Source organism: Eutrigla gurnardus (assembly GCF_963514095.1).
Source record: "Eutrigla gurnardus genome assembly, chromosome: 13".
Classification (NCBI taxonomy): domain Eukaryota; kingdom Metazoa; phylum Chordata; class Actinopteri; order Perciformes; family Triglidae; genus Eutrigla; species Eutrigla gurnardus.
Window position 1 is genome coordinate 804,861 of NC_139936.1, and position 15,255 is coordinate 820,115.

Consider the following 15,255-nt stretch of genomic DNA (forward strand, 5'->3'; position numbering starts at 1 on the left):
TTTCAGCATCCTTTCATCTGGTTAGTTACGCGTTTAGAAAACTTCCGTCATCTAGTTTCAGGTTTGATAAGGTTGGTCGGCGTTTGGAAAATTAATTTATGAACCAAGATTTGCTCACAAATCATGAACTGAATTTATAAATGTTTTATTGGTGGTTGCAACAAACACAGTGATAGTAATAATAATAATATAGTAATATAATTAATATCACTGCAAACCGAGACGTTATGACGTGAAAGGATTGATTAAGGTGGAATTTAAGGTGGAATGTGACCCAGAAGTTCTCCGAGGTTAAACCTCTTAACAACATATTACGTGATGTTATAACGCTTTAAAGGCAGGAACACACCGGCCCAACCGTTGGACGTCTGAAGCGTTTGGAGAGGCTCGGACGAGGTCGGGAACACATATGTTTGGTGTGTACAGCTGCGTCGGAAGCTTTCGGAGCCGCGCGGACGTTGTCTGATCAGACTGAGCATACGAAGTCTGAGGAGGTGGGCTGTTGGACGTCTGAGCCATTGGATACTCTGATTGGCGGTGTGCTAGCGAATCAGAGTATCCAATGGCGGTGTGTGGGCGGGGCGGAAGTAACGATGGTAAACTCCGTATTACTCGTTCCCTACTGAGACGACGTCTTCGTAAAATAATGAGCCCGAGAGCACACAACGCGAGTGTCACCCTAGCCAGAGCCATCTTTCCAGAAATGCCAAGTATTTAGTCCACAAAGGTCTTCTCGAGTCGAACGAATACTGAACCAAGACTGTGTGTGCGTTGTTTTTATCTGCACTCCGTTCCGTCATTTCCTGTTTTCCTGTTTTGGAGTACTGGCACGAGACTAGCGCCACCCGCTGTTAAGGAGGCTTATTGCATCTCGCGCAAGCGCAGAACGTACACGCTGCTGTGGTGTCGGAAGCACGTCGAAGCGGTGTGTACAACGCAACTTTACTGCCGAACGGGTCAGACGAGAGGCAACAGAGTGGGCGGAGAGTGGTCGGATAAGGCAGTTGGACGTCTGGGCGGTGTGTGGAGGCCTTAACGCCAAAAACTGTGCACTCAGTGTTTCCCACGATGCAACAGGTGAGTGTGTTCCCTCCCTGCGTTGTACTTGAAGTATCCGACACTTCATTAAAATATGAGAGAAAAGTACAAATATTATTATATTATATGTGTGAAGTTTGTTTCGTCTTCTGGTGATTAAAGCCACGAGGACCTCATCATCTTCATCCCCTCCATCCCCTCCATCACCCACAACACCCTCCCTGTCCTCCTCTCACCCTCCATGTCCTCTCCTCACCCTCCCTGTCCTCCTCCTCACCCTCCCTGTCCTCTCCTCACCCTCCATGTCCTCCTCCTCACCCTCCATGTCCTCCTCTCACACTCCATGTCCTCCTCTCACACTCCATGTCCTCCTCTCACCCTCCCTGTCCTCCTCCTCACCCTCCATGTCCTCCTCTCACCCTCCATGTCCTCCTCTCACCCTCCATGTCCTCTCCTCACCCTCCATGTCCTCCTCTCATACTCCATGTCCTCCTCTCACACTCCATGTCCTCCTCTCACCCTCCATGTCCTCCTCTCATACTCCATGTCCTCCTCTCACCCTCCATGTCCTCCTCCTCACCCTCCATGTCCTCTCCTCACCCTCCAGGTCCTCCTCTCACCCTCCAGGTCCTCCTCTCATACTCCATGTCCTCCTCTCACCCTCCATGTCCTCCTCCTCACCCTCCATGTCCTCCTCTCACCCTCCATGTCCTCCTCTCACCCTCCATGTCCTCCTCTCATACTCCATGTCCTCCTCTCACCCTCCATGTCCTCCTCCTCACCCTCCATGTCCTCTCCTCACCCTCCAGGTCCTCCTCTCACCCTCCATGTCCTCCTCTCATACTCCATGTCCTCCTCTCACCCTCCATGTCCTCCTCCTCACCCTCCATGTCCTCTCCTCACCCTCCATGTCCTCCTCTCACCCTCCCTGTCCTCCTCCTCACCCTCCATGTCCTCTGCTCACCCTCCGTGTCCTCCTCCTCACCCTCCATGTCCCCCCCTCACCCTCCCTGTCCTCCTCCTCACCCTCCCTGTCCTCTGCTCACCCTCCGTGTCCTCCTCCTCACCCTCCATGTCCTCTCCTCACCCTCCATGTCCTCCTCTCATACTCCATGTCCTCCTCTCACCCTCCATGTCCTCCTCTCACACTCCATGTCCTCCTCTCACCCTCCATGTCCTCCTCTCACACTCCATGTCCTCCTCTCACCCTCCATGTCCTCCTCCTCACCCTCCATGTCCTCTCCTCACCCTCCATGTCCTCCTCTCACCCTCCCTGTCCTCCTCCTCACCCTCCATGTCCTCTGCTCACCCTCCGTGTCCTCCTCCTCACCCTCCATGTCCCCCCCTCACCCTCCCTGTCCTCCTCCTCACCCTCCCTGTCCTCTGCTCACCCTCCGTGTCCTCCTCCTCACCCTCCATGTCCTCTCCTCACCCTCCATGTCCTCCTCTCATACTCCATGTCCTCCTCTCACCCTCCATGTCCTCCTCTCACACTCCATGTCCTCCTCTCACCCTCCATGTCCTCCTCTCACACTCCATGTCCTCCTCTCACCCTCCATGTCCTCCTCTCACACTCCATGTCCTCCTCCTCACCCTCCATGTCCTCTCCTCACCCTCCATGTCCTCCTCTCATACTCCATGTCCTCCTCTCACCCTCCATGTCCTCCTCCTCACCCTCCATGTCCTCTCCTCACCCTCCATGTCCCCCCCTCACCCTCCCTGTCCTCCTCCTCACCCTCCATGTCCTCCTCCTCACCCTCCATGTCCTCCTCCTCACCCTCCCTGTCCTCTGCTCACCCTCCGTGTCCTCCTCCTCACCCTCCCTGTCCTCCTCACCCTCCCTGTCCTCTCCTCACCCTCCATGTCCTCTCCTCACCCTCCATGTCCCCTCCTCACCCTCCCTGTCCTCCTCCTCACCCTCCATGTCCCCCTCTCACCCTCCATGTCCTCCTCCTCACCCTCCATGTCCTCCTCTCACCCTCCATGTCCTCCTCTCACCCTCCATGTCCTCCTCCTCACCCTCCATGTCCTCTCCTCACCCTCCATGTCCCCCCCTCACCCTCCCTGTCCTCCTCCTCACCCTCCATGTCCTCCTCCTCACCCTCCATGTCCTCCTCCTCACCCTCCCTGTCCTCTGCTCACCCTCCGTGTCCTCCTCCTCACCCTCCCTGTCCTCCTCACCCTCCCTGTCCTCTCCTCACCCTCCATGTCCTCTCCTCACCCTCCGTGTCCTCCTCCTCACCCTCCGTGTCCTCCTCCTCACCCCCCTCACCTCTGCAGTGGGAGTTTCCACTCATCGTCAGCAGCAGCAGACAGCAGACCTCCAGGAGTTCCACTCTTCCTCCCATCGTCTTCTTCTTCTAAACGTCAGCTCTCACACAGACCTCCTCCTCCTCCTCCTCAGGTTCTCCTCCTCCTCCTCCTCCTCAGGTTCTCCTCGGTATTCCTGTAGTTCTGACTGTTGCCTTCCAGCCGTTTCCCCCGCAGAGCCTCACGCTGAACGCCCCGGAGAGGTTTTCTTCCTCGGCCGAGCCATTCCCGTCAGCGCGGCCAGCCGGGCTCCGTGTTAGCCGCGGAGCTAACACTCGGCGGACAAAATGTCTCCCGCGGACGTTTCCGCCGTTAAATCCGTGAACTACAACACGGGGAGTGAGTGTGAACGTTCCCGCCGGTGAAGCAGACAGTCCTCCTTCAGTAAAGTGTGTCCTCCTCACCGCGAGGAGCAGATATTTCTCTCCTCGTAAACTCGATAGGAATCTCAAACAAGCGGAAACACCCACCGCTGCTCGGGCGCCCTTCAAAATAAGAGTAGCTCTCATTAGAGAAAATGAAACCAATTCCAAGTCTTTTTTGATGAATATTCAGATTTCTTTTTACATATTTTGGCACTGTTCTCACAGCAAGAGAACCAATTCTGGCATGTCATATTTTTAAATCACTGCAGGAGAATGTGTTGTTCCGTTTCCTTAAAACAAACAAACAAACAGGAAAAGACAAATATTTATAATACATTTTATACTTGTGCAGGCAACTTTTTATATTCATGAAAACGTATTTTGTGGTTTTCCTGAGGGATGTTAAGCATTATGTGAAACTACTTTCTGCCTCAACACTTAATATCTGCATGAATTACCAGAAATATTACGTATGTAGATGAACAGTTTCTCCATCATACACAAAAACGTGACTCTGTTAATCATCATCATTCATCTGTTAATTTATTCAGGTTTTATTTGGATTGAACTTGTGTAAAACTAAAACAACTATGAAGACAAAACGATTCATATTTCCATATCGAATTCTTCAGCAACTTGAATTACTTGAAATTCAAAATGAATGAAAATAAAAAATGGCAACAAGAATAATAAAACGAATGTAATATTTACATAATTGATCGTAACATTTAACTTCAGAGCTTTTACTTTGAAATGTATCTACCGTATTTTAAGCAGAAGTCATGTTCGTCTGCTCGAGTGAGAACGAATAACAAAAGCTTAATCCGCGCATGCGCCATTCACCGGCCGTCCAGGAGAGCAAACCGAGCGCCCCCTTGTTCACATCATAACTTTATTAATGTGGAGCAGAAACTCTGCTGGTCAAACACCGACCTTCACTAAACCCCGCCGGGATGTCCCGACACGGATTCAAACCCACCCCTCAGAGTTTTCAGCCCTCAGCCAATGAACGATGAGAGTTTGTAACAGTGGTTGCTGATTGGTTAATATTTATTAAAAATAATGTGTATACTGTACCTTATTTTTTTGCACAATTTAATAGATTAAAATGAAATGTTTTGTCCTTTTTAACAAAAAAAATTACAAATACCCTTAAATAAAGATAGGAGGACCCTCTAATTCACAGGGATTATGAATATATGAATTTACATGTAATTAATTTATATATGAATTTACAAAACGTCTGCATGTCCAAACCAAAAATACAAATATAGACAAAAACATTTTACTAGCAAAACTTTTTTCCATTTTTCAGTTAGATACAAATATACACATTAAGTAATTTATACTTTCTATTAAAACCAACAGATCAGCAGAAATAAAGCCGGTTTCATCATGATGAAAAAGAAGCAACCATGAAACCCGGTTCTGTTGAGTCAGTGGGTGACCTCGTCAATAACCTACTTTTATCGTCATTTCTGTAACCGTCAGCAACGTTCATGTATGTATGGAGGGCGTCACCTCCTCTGACTCAGCTGCCGGTACAGCTGGATGGTCATCAGCTGGACCTCCGGGTCTCCAGGTTTCAGGTCGATGGCTCTCAGGAAGAAGCCCAAGGCCTCGTCCAGCCGCCCGCCACTCTTGAACTCCTTCCCTCTGGAGACCAGTGCCTCGAAGTTCTCCTCCTCGCCGCCCTCCACTCCCGCCTCGGCGGCGGTGAACTGATCCATCCGCTCATCGGAGGCGAGCTCCGGAGCGCTGCTCGACTCCTCCATGTTGCTGCTCGTCTCCTGTCCAGTCTCATCCATGGATTCAGAGTCCTCCTCCTCCTCCTCCTCCTCCCCTTCTGTGTTTAACGTCTCTCCGACAGTCTCCTCCATCTGAAGCTCATCATGACTTGGACCAATGACGTCGTCTTCCTCCTCATCAGGATGCCTCTCTGAGTCATCGTCTTCCTCCTCCTCCTCCTCCTCCCCCTCCTCCGCCGCCATGTCTCTCGGCTGCAGGTCCATGTCTTCGATGATGGACAGGAGGAAGGAGCGCCGCGAGGCCACGGAGGTGTTTCCTCCCACGCTCTTCCTGGAGCGGAGAGGGGCGGGGCCAGCCGGGGCCGACTTCGGTGTGGAGGCTTCTAGAACCTGGAAGGAGTTGTTGAGTGGTCTCCTATCTTCTTCATAATCCTCATCTTCTTCACTGTCATAAATCACTGCTGCTCTCTTCTTCTTGGTGAACAGGACGGACTCCTCCAGGGACGTGTCGGCGTCAGCGCCCATGTCGTCATCGACGGCGAGCGCCTCTCTGTCTCGTCTCTCATTAAGAGATTTGTAAACGTCAAAGCTTCCGTCCATCTGCAGCTGCGACAGCAGCTTCCTCTCCTCGGCGTCGGTCTCCTGGGGATCCAGGTCATCCTGGGGATCCGGGACATCCTCCTGGGGATCCGGGTCATCCTGGGGATCCGGGACATCCTCCTGGGGATCCGGGTCATCCTGGGGATCCGGGTCATCCTCCTGGGGATCCGGGACATCCTGGGGATCCGGGACATCCTCCTGGGGATCCGGGTTATCCTGGGGATCCGGGACATCCTCCTGGGGATCCGGGTCATCCTGGGGATCCGGGTCATCCTCCTGGGGATCCGGGACATCCTGGGGATCCGGGACATCCTCCTGGGGATCCGGGACATCCTGGTCCGAGAACATGTCGCTTTCCTCCAGTTGCAGGTTGAAGTTGCCTTCGAAGGACTCGAGTCCGGAGCCGGCTCTGAAGGACGCGTCCGTCTTATCAAGCTTCAGCGCGGAGAGTCTCTTGTTGGTCGGGGGCGTGATGCCGTTGTCGACCAGCGCAGACTCGTCCATCACTTGTTGAACAAAGTCATCGCTGATCTCCATTATCCCCAGAGACTCCTGGACCTCCTCCTGGGGAGTGGAGCCTTCCACCTCCAGGTAACTCTCCTGCTTCACAGACGGTTGTTTGGGAGAATACAGGATCTCCTCTCCGTCTTCCTCTCGGCTCACTTGTACTTGTTCTTCTGACGTTCCTTCATCTGCCGTTAGATCAATAACTGGGACGCTCCGATTCTGTGGTCCAGTCTCCTTGTCAGAACCAGACTGGTCCAAGTCCACCACAACCGGAGAACCGTTGAAGTGGCGGTCCTGCGGGGGGAAGGAAGGACTCGGTCTGGCCCTTTTCTCCCGAGACTCTCGGGTGTTGGGCGGCGGTTGTCGGAGCCAGGCCGGCTCCGTACTCGACGCCATGTTCTCCGCCAGCTGCATCTGTAACTCTGACTCCGCCTTCATCAGCTCCTGGGCCTTCTGGACCCGGCCCTCGATGTAGTGGTGCGCCTCCTGGTCCTCCGGGTCCTCATCGTGGTTGACGTCGAGGGAGAACATGAGGTCGTGGTCAGAGATGCCGAACATCTCCATGGCGTGCAGGTGGGCGATGTGCTCGTCCAGCTGGCGGTCTGTGCGGCGGTGTCGGGCGTGCAGCGCCTGCAGCTGCAGCTGCGTGGTGGAGGAGCGCGGGTCCTCCAGGATGAACAGCTCCTTCAGCTCCTGTTTGCTGAAGTACCGGAACGGGTTCTTCTTGTCCCCCGTGTTCTGCCTGATGAGGGAGTCTTTGAAGACCTGCCGCCTGTAGATCTTCTCCTCCACGGTGCCGCATGTGATCAGCCTGCCGACGGAGATCCAAGTTTAACATCACGGCTATCAGGATTATCAGATGTTCTCTTAATAATCTGGTGATAACATGATTCTTATCCCCCTTCTTATCTCCAATGGTTTTTATTTTTGAAATATACAATATATATATATAAGAAAATTATGGATATATATGTTATCATATATATGCTATATAATGTACTCCAATTAAATAAAAAAAGTAAAGTAAAAATAAACCTCTAAATAATGGAGCCGTGGTTAAATGAAGCGTTACCTGTAGATGACGACGTTCTCCGTCTGGCCGATGCGGTACGCCCGGTCCACGGCCTGCGCGTCGGTCGCCGGGTTCCAGCTTGGATCATAGATCACGACGCGGTCCGCCGCCGTCAGGGTGATGCCGACTCCGCCCACCTGCGTGGTCAGCAGGAAGACGTGGTAGCGGCTGTCGGTCTGGAAACGGGTGATGAGCCGCTCCCGCTCTGCGATCTGGGTGATGGTGCCGTCCAGCCTCATGACCTTGAAGCCGCGGTTGCCGAGGATGCGTTGGATGATGTCGAGCACCTTCCTGTAGTGGGCAAAGACGAGGGTGCGGTGGCCTTCCTCGCGGAGCCTCTCCAGGAGAGCGAACAGGAAGACGAGTTTCCCAGACTCCGATATCAGGGTTTCGTCAGAGACGTTGGCGATGCTGCCGGTGTCCGAGTTCACGTGGTCGTGTTGCTCGCTGTCCTCCAGGCCCAGCTTGGCGATGGCGGCGGCGGAGAACAGTCTCGGGTGGTCGCACAACTTCTTCATGATGTTGAGTTCGGCGAGCGGCGACCTGGTGGTCATGAGCAGCTCCTTGATGTGGTCCAGAGAGATGAACTGCCGGTAGATGTCCTCCTGGACGGGGCTCAGGTAAGTCCAGACAATCAGGTCGTTCTTCCTCTTCAGGGTCGGCATGACGGCTCCAGAGTCCTTCGGGGGGTCTGGGTCTTGGCTGTCCTCTTGCTTGAGGTTTGATTTCGTCTTCTGCACTTCTGCTTTGGTCCTGCGCAGGAAGTAGGGTTTTATTATGGCCATGAGGTTCTCGGACATTCGTGACCCGAGGGCCTTTTCCCCCGGAGTGGAGTCCTTCTCCCGGGCCCGGGTGATGGGGTTCTCGTACTCCGTCTTGAAGGTTTTGGCGGTGCCAAGGAGGGTTCCCTGGCAGGCAAAGTCAAAGAGAGCCCACAGCTCCTTCAGGTTGTTCTGGACCGGCGTCCCTGTAAGGAGAACCCGGTTTTTGGATGGGATGGCGTGGGCGCTTTTGGCCGTTTTGGTGGACGAGGACTTGATCTTGTGTGCCTCGTCCAGGATCACGTAGTCCCACGTGAACTCTCTGCCGTTGTGTGACGACAGCTGCTGCCAGTTATTCAGCAGCATGGTGTACGTGGTGATGATGACGCCGCTCCTCCCCTGGACCTTCTCCAGGTTCCTGGTCCTCTCTCTGCTGGTGCCATGGAACTCCTTGACCCTCATGCCGGGAGTCCACTTGGCGAACTCCTTGGTCCAGTTTGTGATGAGGGAGGTGGGCATGACGAGCAGCGTGTGCTTGGCCAGCTCGTTGTCGTACATGCCGGAGAGGAAGGAGATGACCTGGATGGTTTTGCCGAGGCCCATGTCGTCGGCCAGGATGCCCCCCCGGCGGGCGTCTCGGTAGAGTCCGTACAGGAAGGCCACGCCGTTCCTCTGGTAGTTGTACAGCTTGTCGTAGAGCTCCCTGAAGAGCATCAGACCGCTGCCGTTCACGTCCACAAAGTCATCGTCCTCCTCCTCCTCCTCCTCACTAATGTGTTCTTCAATCTTCTTTATCCTCTTTTCCAGTTTTTCACTTGGGTGGACGTCGAACGCCAGTTTGAAGAGCTTCAGCGCCGTCTTCATGTCGCCCTGTCTGCCGGCGTCTTTACCCTCCTGAATTAACCTGCAGGAGGAAAACACAGGTCAGGTGACTTCAGTCACCAATAAAATCCTTAAGACAAATTGAAGCGTTAAACTCTTGTTTGACGTTACATGATAACAATCATGTCTGAAAGTTAAACAAATGTAATCCCCAAAGTGAAATCTTTATTCACAAAAACATTAAATGTGATGATAGGAATATTAAATGAGGTGAATCTCCTATAACACTCATGAAACTTCCCTCAGACAGCCGTGAAGAGCTGTGAGAACTCGTCTGCCACCTGCTGGTCAAAGAGTGAATTCACCAGTCAGCTGTGGTTCCTCTGCTGACTTCAGAGCAGTGAGGAGTGTTTTATGAAACATAATATCAGGTTCTAACCGGTTCCCAGTGTAAACCCCCCTGCTAACGGTTAAATGGGACATGTGATCGTACACAGAAAGCATGTTTGAAGTCTTTATTATTATTACCTGTGGTAGGACTCCATCTTGTCCTCGGGGTCCAAAGACAAACACCTGTGGAGACGAGCTCGGGGTTAGAAACAGCGTCACATGTTCAGTCGTCCAACAAACAGCTGGAATCACATCCAGTCATTTTAGTAGTAAAACTACAAAAGTATAAGCATTAAAAAAAGCAAAAGTAGTAGGTGTATAATGTAAGTGAACTACTGTTACTTTTTAAAGGACACAAGTAACATTACTACAGGGCTCCTACAACTTCTCCAAATTCAAGCACTTTCCAAGCATTTCCAGGTGCATTTCCATGCTTTTCCAGCCCCTTCCAGCTGTGGTAAACTCCATGTTTGTACCTATCCAATGGTCAGTATTCAGTCTACTTATTATGTCACTTGTTCATCACATTAAATGAGATGTTATTGTCCTCTAAACAACCAACATGATGTTTGGAGACAGCTTTTTACAGAAGGACCACAAATGAAAGGAAAACTAATTCCACTAACAGATCCACAGAAATATAATCACCAACTATTTTCATCATCTGTTCATCATCAAAAGGCATTTTTCATAAAGAAATGTCAGAAAATGCTGTTTTCAGTCCCTCAGATATGGAGATCTTCTTTTCTCTGTTCTATCATAGATGTCATCACATACAACACACATTTATAGACCATTATTCTACATCCAAGACCTTTTCAAACCTTGAAACTAGAGATGCACCGATCCGATGACCGGATCGGATATCGGATGAATGAGGACGATCCAGCATTCCATTTTTATTAAGATCAGCAATACAGTTACAGCAATCTAGTCACTTCCATTCTATGTTTGCAACGCTGGTCACGTCATCACGCACAGCAGCTAGTGATGAGCAAACAGCAACATGGAGCAAGCGCTGGTTAATTAAGCCATTGTTTGTTGGGTTTCAGGCAGCTGCTATATTTTATATTACATTTTTAAATATCTGTTTGCAGGGCACTTTACATGGTTATTTATTTCATTTTGCTGCTAATGTACACTTTGTTATTTGTTAATAAATAATATCAAGTACATTTATATCTGTGCTAATTTGTTACGTTTTTTTAACAAGGCTAATGTTTATGTCAAGCCTGATGCCTTCACTCACATGGCAAGGTATACGGTTCATTCATTCAACAGCAGTATCGGATCGGTATCGGCCGATATGCTCTACCCACGGATCGTGCGTCTCCATTTGAAAACACCACACTAACATTCAAGTGTTCTCAAGGATTTCCAGCACCGGTACCAACCCTGATACCAGACTATCTCTGACAGCTTCATCTGGGCCAACTGGACCTGGTTTAGAGTCTCTGAAGACGTCTCTCCTCTAGTCCAAGTCCTCTTTCCCGGATCCCCTCATCCCAAACACAGGTCCGGTTCTCGGTCATCCGGGTCCTTTGAGAGCTCAGCTTTCAAAGATGAGCAGGACACGGATGACCGAGGTTCTCCATGTTACTATAATATGACGTCATTTATTTTAGTTGTTCATTGAGGAGTTTTGTGACTATTCAAACAGTACAAGTGTTAGCATAAACGTGGCTAACCTCTCGGTGACGTTAGCTTAGTGGGCGTGGACATTGGTGTTAGCTGCTAGTTAGCTGTACTCACTTTTCCAGCTTGTCGGAAACCTCCGCTACGTCGCCGTTGCCCTGATAGACGTCCATCCCGACAGCGTCGACTTCTACCCGCCGCGACAAACAAACGAAGTCGACTCGGTCGTTTTCCCGGCGGTAAAACCACAGTTCGGTTACGGTTAAACTGCTGGAAGAGTTCGTGTGTTGTTTTGTGTTTCGAACCGGGCGGCTGTGAGGCCCGCCAAATGTTTTCAGCGAATCAAAGAGGACGCTGTAGTGACGCAACTGGGCTGTCCAAACGAAAAGAAAGACAAGTCCGGTAGGCGGGATCAACAGCAAAGCACAGCCAATGAGCAGCGTCGACCTAGTTCCGGAAGGGGAAAACTGTTCTTTTTTTTCTTCTTCTAAAACTTTATTACTACAAACCTACAAGTACACAATTAAAACAGCGGGGGGACTATTAGAAGATCATTTAAATCAATATACAATAAAAAAAAACATTTTTAAAATACGCTTTAACAGCTTTTGTTTGAAAGAGAGGAAATACATAATTTGATAAATTGTTTTCTTACCCACAGCAACATAAAAGCAGCGATATATGACATGTAACATACACTCATCAGTGAGTATATTAATAAATGACCAGAGAAAATTATACTGCCTTACATCACTGGAGCAGAAAGAAAAAGGTTTAAATGTTATCATACAAGCCATGAGAAACCATATAGGAACTACTTCCGTTTAATATAATACACACGTAGCTAATTATAGACATAATTTCTTCATTCACACTGTCAGTGATTTATTATCAGCTGTCCTTTAACCGTTTACAATGTTTTCTTTTAGTCTGATTCTGACTTTAACTTCTTCTTATTGGTGAAATATCGTGACTAAAGATTTAAACCTGACGTGACCTCGCTAACCTCAAATCCTGCTTTCTAGTCCAGGACTCTGCTGTCCTTTTTAAAACCGCTGTTAAAATAGTCATTATTGAAGAAAAGTTTAAAACATCAAAACAATATCCGATTACACATCTTTGAATGGTTATGTATGTTGTAACAGCTGCCCTGTTAGTTACTAGTTGTTGTTGTTTACTTTAATTCGTGCTGCTACTCCGGAACTCCACTAGGTGGCGGTATGACTTTAGGTCACGGCTGCACCCCCATCAAACTAAAAGAAGAAGACAGCTAGCTGCGTTCTACTAGATCTTTACTTATTGGATGTGAATTCGTTGTGTCTTCATTTCACACTTGCTTTGTGGATGTGAACGTATGTTTAGAGCCCCTTCAAACTAAAGTAACTCAACAGAACTGAACACCGGCGCTCTTGGTGCCTAAAATCAAGCGCACCTCGCGGTTGTCAAGAGTCGGTCCCGGTGCATGTGGAGCGGCCGTATGGCTGCGTGTCGAACCGGGTCGTGAGTCGCCGAATCCCGCTGAAAACTCGACCCTTCTGTCGTCAGACGAACAACCGACGCGACCGACGATGGCTCATCTAACCGAAAACCCCGCTGACAAAGAGAGGTACGTTGTGGAAGCCGCTAGCCTGTTAGCTTAGCCGCGTTAGCCTAGCCGAGTCGAAGCTGTTTATGCTTTTAGCTGACGTGCTACAGCTGTGAGGAGGAATGGGGGGTTCTGGGAGTTACGTTAGCTCGCTGTTTGGTGAACCGAGTTAAATGTTGAGTAACTCGATTTTGACGCGTTTCTTTCTCCAACATAGTAGGAGTAATGTTAGTAGTCTTCGGGAGAAACTGTGGCATATTCCCCCATGAAGGCCTGCCGTTGTCCTCTAGCATGACGTGTATTAAGGCTCCTTCAGTGGAGCGTCGAACCCACGTCGGCTCATTGATTCTTATGGCCGACTATGTTTGACTTCACATTATAGAGGTGTAACAATATAAAGTTAGTCCGTGAGGTTAAATAGTCAGCGAATAGTTTAGCAACAAGTTGCTCGTCCAGGTCAATGTTTGTTAAACCCCACACACACACACACACACACACACACACACACACACACACACACACACCCCTCCCCTCTGTGCTCCTCCGAGCTTGTATGGTTCTCCCTCACAGCCTCCCACCTCCCTCTTATTTTACGAAAATAGGTCACCGAAAGGTGTTTCTGAAAACATTTTAGGCGAGAAATAAGCTAATTTCAGTTGCTGAATCTCTTTATTTGAGATGGACAACGGTCAGTTTAAAAGATGTGAGAGTTTGCGGGCGGCGGCGTCTCGCTGTAGATACAGTTCAGTCTATGGATTAATTGTTTGGTCTATAAAGAGTGCAGTGACTTGGTTGTATTTAATCTGGTTTTAGTGTTGTACATCATAAACCGACCCACCAATCCAACAGCAGGATTGTGTTTCCTGTTGGGGCTCATGCTGCCTTCAGGTGCCAGTCGGGAGATCTGACTTCCCACCTGTGCAGTCAACAGGCAGACAGACGTGGGTGTAGACTGATAGCTGGCAGGTTGGGGCGGAGGGATACGGCAGCTTCCAACGCTGTGATGTGTTTCAGGTTCATCTGCATCTATCCGATCTACATCAACAGTAAGAAGACGCTGGCTGAAGGCCGGAGGATCCCCACAGAGAAGGTTCTCTCCGTTTGTTTCTTTGAATGTGCTGTTTGAAGCTGCATGGCGGCGGCGTGACCAAGTAGCTGATGATGTTTGTCTGCAGGCGGTGGAGAATCCTTCCTGCGCTGAGATCAGAGACGTGCTGACGGCGGCCGGGATGAACGTCTACCTGGAGGTGAGAAGGAACGCCTGATTGACCTGTGGTTACACCCCCCCCCCCTCCCTCACTTCCTGTTGACATGCGTACACGTATAAACATGTTTCCAGAACAAGATGCATCCCAGAGAGTGGAACCGGGACGTCCAGTTCAGAGGTCGGGTCCGGGTCCAGGTGAAGCAGGAGGACGGCAACTTGTGTCACGACAAGTTCACCTCCCGTAAGTCTCCACGGCAACGCCACTTCCTGTCTGCACCGTATTCATCGGGTGTACAGGGATGATTGTTGATGGTGTTGTTTTGTTTCTCAGGAAAAGACGTGATGTTCTACGTGGCCGAGATGATCCCCAAACTGAAGACCCGGACCCAGAAGAGTGGAGGAGGAGATACCAGCTCTCAGCAGGGAGAAGGAGGGAAGAAGAGCAAGAAGAAGAAGAAATAGACACGCTGGACTTTTTTTTTTTTTTACATTAATTTAAAGTTTGAGGTCAGTCAGTAGAATCTGAAATACAATGATTTTATTTTCTAAAAGGGTCCGTTTTCATTGTGTTTTAAAGGAACATCTGGTCTCAGCACAGATGATGATGATGTTTCAGAGCAGACGGTGTGCGCCTGGTTTCTGTTCAACTCCGCGTCTTTAAGGTCTCTCTGACGGACAATAAAAGTTAATTTTCTCATCCACTTGTTTCTGTCATCTGTCTGTCCTCGTTTTCTTTCAGTTTTATTATTTAGCCATTTTATATTGGAGCCTCCAAAGGTCTTAGAACCCATCTGAAACCACCAGGACCAGAGGCCTGTACTACTCAGCCAGTTCAACATACCAGGGTATCTTTCAGTTATCCAGCTTAAGTAAACCTAACAAAGGCAATCAGAGATAAGCGGTCACACCAAGCTGGTTATCAACCTTAAGTCAACCAGGGTTTCCCTGTCGAGGTAGGAGCATTTGACCAATCACAAACATGGATCAGTCTACGGCAGCGGAGCGGCGTATTTCACGTACGAGGAGCGATCCATTATCTTACAGAAATACGAAGTTAAACATATAATACAGGCAAAAAGCAACAGTTTCATCTGCAACATTCAGGAAGTACAGCTGGCAAAAACCCACCGACTGTGTGAATGCATAAGTCGTATAATATGACTGCCCCATCATAAGGACACTAGTAGATCAGACAAGATAGATAAAAATAGTTAA

General features: G+C 49.6%; 3 protein-coding genes across 9 annotated transcripts in view; 1 reads left to right on the top strand and 2 right to left on the bottom strand.

Annotated features, from left to right (window-relative positions):
* Positions 1-3,814, bottom strand: part of adam9a (ADAM metallopeptidase domain 9a) — a 32,194-nt gene extending 28,380 nt beyond the window's left edge. For both annotated transcript variants that reach the window (XM_084025002.1, XM_084025001.1), the window contains exon 1: positions 3,311-3,814. In XM_084025002.1, coding sequence (XP_083881128.1) covers positions 3,311-3,386 — 76 coding nt within the window. In that variant the 5' untranslated portion in view covers positions 3,387-3,814. The remainder of the gene's footprint in view (positions 1-3,310) is intronic.
* A 276-nt stretch (positions 3,815-4,090) lies between these two features.
* Positions 4,091-11,602, bottom strand: ercc6l (excision repair cross-complementation group 6-like). 6 transcript variants are annotated; one of them, XM_084025369.1, is made up of 6 exons: positions 11,366-11,602; positions 9,752-9,796; positions 7,641-9,305; positions 6,353-7,379; positions 6,236-6,256; positions 4,091-6,139 (listed from the first exon to the last, which is right to left on the bottom strand). In XM_084025369.1, exons 1-6 carry the CDS (start codon positions 11,419-11,421, stop codon positions 5,231-5,233), a joined length of 3,723 nt encoding a protein of 1,240 aa, XP_083881495.1. In that variant the 5' UTR covers positions 11,422-11,602; the 3' UTR covers positions 4,091-5,230. The 6 variants fall into 6 exon arrangements, with proteins under 6 accessions (XP_083881495.1, XP_083881494.1, XP_083881492.1 ...); XM_084025368.1 differs by having other exon boundaries at positions 4,091-6,160; XM_084025366.1 differs by having other exon boundaries at positions 4,091-6,256.
* Positions 11,603-12,495: 893 nt separating this feature from the next.
* srp19 (signal recognition particle 19) lies at positions 12,496-14,737 on the top strand. The gene is made up of 5 exons (XM_084025274.1): positions 12,496-12,854; positions 13,848-13,923; positions 14,009-14,080; positions 14,173-14,281; positions 14,372-14,737. Exons 1-5 carry the CDS (start codon positions 12,817-12,819, stop codon positions 14,500-14,502), a joined length of 426 nt encoding a protein of 141 aa, XP_083881400.1. The 5' UTR covers positions 12,496-12,816; the 3' UTR covers positions 14,503-14,737.
* Positions 14,738-15,255: the final 518 nt, after the last annotated feature.